Below are 6158 nucleotides of genomic sequence, written 5' to 3' on the forward strand. Positions count from 1 at the left end.
AGTTCAAATTTTTTAATTTGATTTAAAGTTACTGGAAACTCAATATCTAGGAGATTCAGCACTGTTGCGTAATGCGGGTACGATGATTCTCGTTCCACCTTTCTTTCTGCGGGATATAGAGCGGCGACCACTGCCCACGCGAAACACGCATTGTCTTTAGACTGTACGTTAACCACCGCTCTTTTCATCATAATCTCCCGCGACAATTTAATGTGGCATCCCGCGCGCATTGGATTATATTTATTTACATTAACAGTCAAATTCTGTATTCGCGACAATGCCCAGCCACTATCGCGTTCCTGAAACTCTTCCAGAGACGTTAAAGTGGGCTCGATAACGCGGCGCTCGAACCACTCGCGTAAATCCGATGTGCGAAAGAGTTCACAGTTTCTCGTATTTATATTGGGTTGTCCGGAAAGTCCGTGCGGATTTTTAAGCAAAATTCGAATGAAAAAATTTTGTTGTTAAAAGTTATTTCATTCTGTGATATATGCACCATTATTTTGCACAATACTTTTCCATCTTTCGGGTAATTTCATAATTCCTCTCTCATAGAAGTCTTGGGTTTTTTCGGCGAAGAAGCTGTCCAAGTAGTTTTTGAGGAGTTGCAAAGAAGCAAAGTTCAAACCATTAATTGAGTTTTGTAGCGATCGAAATAAATGAAAATCCGAGGGTGCAATGTCGTGGGAATACGGTGGATGAGGCAAAACATCCCAGCCAAACGCCAATAATTTTTGGCGAGTCTGCAAACTTGCATGAGGTCTGGCGTTATCATGATGAAAAACGACGCCTTTCCTATTGATCAATTCCGGACACTTTTTGGCGATTTCTATCTTCAATTTATCCAACTGTGAACAGTACTTGTCCGAATCGATGGTTTCGTTGTCCGGTAGTAGCTCATAATATACTATCCCCTTCCAATTCCACCAAATGCAGAGCATTACCTTTTTCGGATGTAAGCCTGCCTTCGAAGTGGTTAATGGCGGTTCACCTCGCTTGCTCCACGACCTTTTACGCTCGACATTATTATAAATTATCCACTTTTCGTCGCCTGTTATGATGCGTTTTAAAAATGAATCGTATTCATTGCGTTTGTATAGCAAATTGCTGATGGAAATGCGGTCAATACGATTTTTCTCAGTTAAGTCGTGCGGCACCCAAACATCAAGCTTTTTTACCATCTGGAGCTTGTTTAAATGTTCGGAAACAGTTGATTTGCCAATGTTTAACCTCGCTGCGATTTCCCGAACTGTGATCTGCCGCTCGGAATCGATTAAAGCTGTTATTTGGTCGACATCAGTGGTGACTGGCCGACCAGAGCGAGGAGCATCTTCAATATTCATTTCTCCTGAACGAAATTTAGCAAACCACTTCTGACACATGCGATCACTTACGGCATCTTCCCCGTATACGGCACATATTTTTTTTCGAGTTTGTGTCGCGTTCTTTCCTTTACGGAAATAAAAAAGCATTATGCATCGAAAAAACACGTTATTTCCTTCCATCTCTAAACTAATGTCAAGTAAAAAGTTTTTAATTTATTGGGATAATTAATATCACTAAGTATGCGTTGAAATGTCACTAATCAAAACACGAAAGCATTTGACATATCACATCGACATAAACTTGTAAAATTCGCCTTTGAACGACATCTATTGAGAAATCCGCACGAACTTTCCGGACAACCCAATACTTTTATTCGCGCGCTTATCACCCGACACAAATTCACCGTTGAATATAGTATTTACTTTTATACTGTTGTGTCTTTTTAGAACGTCTTGCACTTGCTCGAGCACAATGTCTTCGGCATCCTCGAGAAATTGACGAGGTTCGATATAGTTTGCGTTAATCACGGCACCGGTCAGAATACGGCTGTCGAACGCGGTATCGATCTCTCGCCAAACGAGTCTTTCCGCGTTATTGTCACCGCTGTAATCACCACCACTGGGAATAAACCGTCTTTGCAATCGAGTCTTCGCACTTTCTAGTCGCGCGATTTTAGTCACCAGAGATTGTCTATTTCCGCTCGAGAGCCGCGGACGCTTGACACGACTGCGTTCTTCGAGCTCTTTGATCAATTCCTCGCAACGCTGCAGCCACGCGAAATACTCGCCCAAGGTGGCAATTCGGCGAGATCCCTCCACCAGATCGCGTTCGGTCGGCTCGATGTTTTCCATTTTCCTATCTTTTTCGCACTCACACTTTTAAAACACTATGTCACAATTTTCTACGGATGACTTTTGCACGCGATAAACAATACCGTTCGCTATCTTGAACGTGAAATAGGCGCAAAAATCTTTCTAACGGAACACCGCTATACTTTTTTTTTTACTGCCGACGCGTCGATGGGCGTTCAAATCACATACTATGATGATTTGATGCGCTTCAATCCTTCTTATATGAAGGAGAAAACAAAGGTGCAAAGCAGCCGAACATCGGCGCTGATATGTTAAAAATCGTAAAAGATGATTCTAGGAGGTGCCGTTTGTTTATATTGTTTATAAATTTATGTGCTGTGTAATTCAATGAGAGAGATAAGGATACGTCGAACAAAAAAAAAATCTAGAATTACTTATATCGGGGGTGAGGGGTGTACCGCGAAAGCGCTGATATACGAGCGGTGGAAGCAAGGGTACAAAGCAGCCAAACATCGGCGCTGATACGTTAAAAATTCTTCCGAGAAAAAATCGTGAAAGACGATTCTGAGGTACTATTTGTTTATATTATTTATCAACCGGGCATGCGACACAATATTGTTTATACTTTCGATAAATATATGGGACCGCGCGTACTTTTTACGAGGCGTTTACGACGATATGGCGATAATGTCACATCTCTATTATACGATCTCGTTTCGAGATCTCGCTGCCTTGTCAGAAAGAGTTGGCAGTGCGTGAGTCGAGAAATCAAAAGTGAAGAAATCGGAAAGTGAAGAAGTGAATATTTTTTTCATATTACAACAATGGAGCTGCAAACACGTATAGACGAATGGAGGTGCATAATCAACCTTTTCCGAGATGACAACAATAGTGCTATGGAAAATCGAACACTAAACAGATGTCGATAACACAATATGTGCGCGATCGAGAATTAGGCATACGAGGTTATGCGTAAGCAACGTTTCGTCAGACAAGCCGAGGTTAATATGTATGATAATGGGTATATCGAATGGCCGATCATGTACAACTGAAAATTTTTCGTGAAATTCGGAAGACACACTTCTCAATTGATGTATACGATGATGATGATTACTCTTATTTCGGCAGTAAACGTAAAATTACTCGAATCATAGACTCAGAAGATGGTTGGCAATACCAATGTATTAGACGCAATAATTGCGATCAAATATTTGAATATGAAGACCATGTTTATATATATAAAAATGTCGATTACAGTTGGGTAGATAGGTGTATCAATGACTGCACATACACGCCGTGTATAAATATACGTATCCCAACGGGCATAAACCAAACGTACATAGATTTAATAATCTGGAATGATTTTTATCATAATATTGAATATGATGATTTTAGAAAATGCATTGCTAATCATCATAAATTATTATATATAACGCGATATTGTATACAATGTCAATCTCGTAAATGCAAATGTCCACCTGAAATTATATACAAAAAGTATGCATATCAAAAGAAAAAGCAACAGGAAGAGAATGTACAGGTAATGGATAATTTTTGCTAAATATAATTACGAAATTAATTTAAAATATTCAAGTAATTATTTTTGGGTGATTTTTTTTTGTAGGAGAATGTTTCAGGAGAGATGAGAAATCTGAATGGAGATCAGAATGGAGAACAAAATAATCTGAATGGAGATTTAAGTAGAAATCGTAATGACGATTGTTATGTAAATTTTGATGAGCTATGGGCACTCTATAATATAACGGATTAAATTTTATATTTTTAATTGGAAAAAAAAATGTATTTATTTACAGACCTCTTCTTGCGTTCCCATCCCTGCGCTAGTTATAAGTATCGTTCTCTCTCATGCGTTAATCTTAAGTCTCTTTCCCTCGCACGCGTTGTACTCGCACGCGTTGCATTTCAAAGAAATGCAGATGTTTATATTGTTTATCAACCGGGATGCGACACATATTTCATATACTTTCGATAAATATATGGGACCGCGCGTACTTTTTACGAGGCGTTTACGACGATATGGCGATAATGTCACATCTCTATTATACGATCATAATCTCAATTCGAAAATGCTGATGTTTATATTATTTATAAACCGAACATGTCCGTACGCAATACTGTTTATCAGCCGGGCATGTAATATAATATTACCATAAACATCTAACACGCGCCGCCGCCGAAATCCCTCCGTCCCGCGTGACGTCATTCCCCCGCGCCACCGTAATCCCCCGCGCGCCTCACCCCCCCTGAGAGGACCTGGGTTAGAACTCTCCTATATATCCTACTATAGTTATTATATATATTGAAAAGATTTGTGAACTAAAAATTGAAGTATATATAAATTATATTGATTTATGATCATTTGTATTAATATAAATATTGATTTATTATTCGTATAATATATTGCGTAAAATATTATGATTTCACTTTTCGATATTATTTATTAATTTCTACATTTGATTTATTATATCATTAAAATATTGTGTGTAAATTTTAATTTATGTAATTTAATCAATGTTGATAGTAAGTATTAATAAGTTAGTATTTCATAAAAAATTTTTGTGTGCCTATTAATTTATTATAACAATTTTATTACATTATAAACTTACAATTATTATAGTATTATTTGTAAACTTAATCTCAACAAAAATTCTTCTTCTCAAAGTAATCAGAGTCAATGTAGTTCTTCTATTAAAACCTTCCTTTAACTGTATTTAATGATAATTTATTGCACTAACACTTAATCTCTTACGTAATCTTTCGAACGCAGTTAAAAGGAAATGGCAAATCTCTCATCAGTATAAACGAAATTTATATCGTTTATCTCCACAATCGTGTAAGTATTATATATATAATATATATATATATTATATATATATATTATATATATATAGGCCATAAACAGGCATACCATAGAGGGGTGTCGTATGTACGGGCTCACCAGACTGCAGGCGTTCGACTCCCCTGCCATAGATGTAGCTAGATTTACCGTTTTTTGGAGTGAGTTAACAAATATTTCTATCTTTGATAAAACGAGGAGAACCTGCATACAAATAAATTATTACAATTACTTGTAAGGAATGTTCTCTGTAATGTTTCATTGCAATTTTGGCAAGTTGCAATGAAACTATTCAAAGACATTGCAAAAACAAATCTACAAATTGCCAAACAATTTGCAAGATAACGTAAAATTTTGAAGAAAATTTTAAATTAAAATTTTACAATTATATATTTAAAATAAATCTTATAGTTTATATAATATATAGGATATATACAAACTATAGATATAAACTAAACTACTTTCAATTTTTTACTTAATTTTTATATCCTTTATAATTGTTTTAAATATTACAAAATCATTTTATATAAAAAAGTAAGTTTCACTTAAAAGAGCTTTTTAATTTATAAAAAAAATGAAATTTTTAATCTTTTAAATCTCTAAAATATAAAAAGCTTTTACTTAAAAGTTATAAAAGTTTATAAATTTTTTACTTATAAGAAATAAATAATAATATATACATTAGCATCTGCTCAAAATCCATTCCAATTTTTTTTATATGTAATAACTATTCATATAAATATTATATAATTTTTTACAAATTAATACTCAGAGTTATATAAATAAACCATTGAGAAACCTATATAAATTAATAAATTCCTCATACTATATAGTACATTCCAATAAATAGAGACATTAGAATAAATAGGAGATTGAAAATCTAGATTTGAATTCTATATCTTCTTAAAAAATGAATGGTGAAGAAAAGTAATTATTAATTACTTTTAGATTTGGTATGATGCACAAAAATATTGATTATATACCGCTGTATATATAATTGTGTAATATAATAATATAATAATAATGAATAATCTATTAGTATGATTGAGTAAGCACATAAGACACAAAAATAAAAAAGAACTATAAATACACTAACATGATAGAAAACTAGCGTCTACGAGCACAGAGGATGGTAAAATGCCTAAAAATTCTTTTTAATTGTA

General features: G+C 34.7%; 1 protein-coding gene across 1 annotated transcript; it reads right to left on the bottom strand.

Annotated features, from left to right (window-relative positions):
- Positions 1–476: 476 nt before the first annotated feature.
- Positions 477–1343, bottom strand: LOC112639378 (histone-lysine N-methyltransferase SETMAR-like). The gene has a single exon (XM_025413144.1). The coding sequence runs from the start codon at positions 1341–1343 to the stop codon at positions 477–479; it is 867 nt and encodes a 288-aa protein (XP_025268929.1).
- Positions 1344–6158: the final 4815 nt, after the last annotated feature.

Source organism: Camponotus floridanus, unplaced genomic scaffold (assembly GCF_003227725.1).
Source record: "Camponotus floridanus strain SB8 unplaced genomic scaffold, Cflo_v7.5 scaffold604, whole genome shotgun sequence".
NCBI lineage: Eukaryota > Metazoa > Arthropoda > Insecta > Hymenoptera > Formicidae > Camponotus > Camponotus floridanus.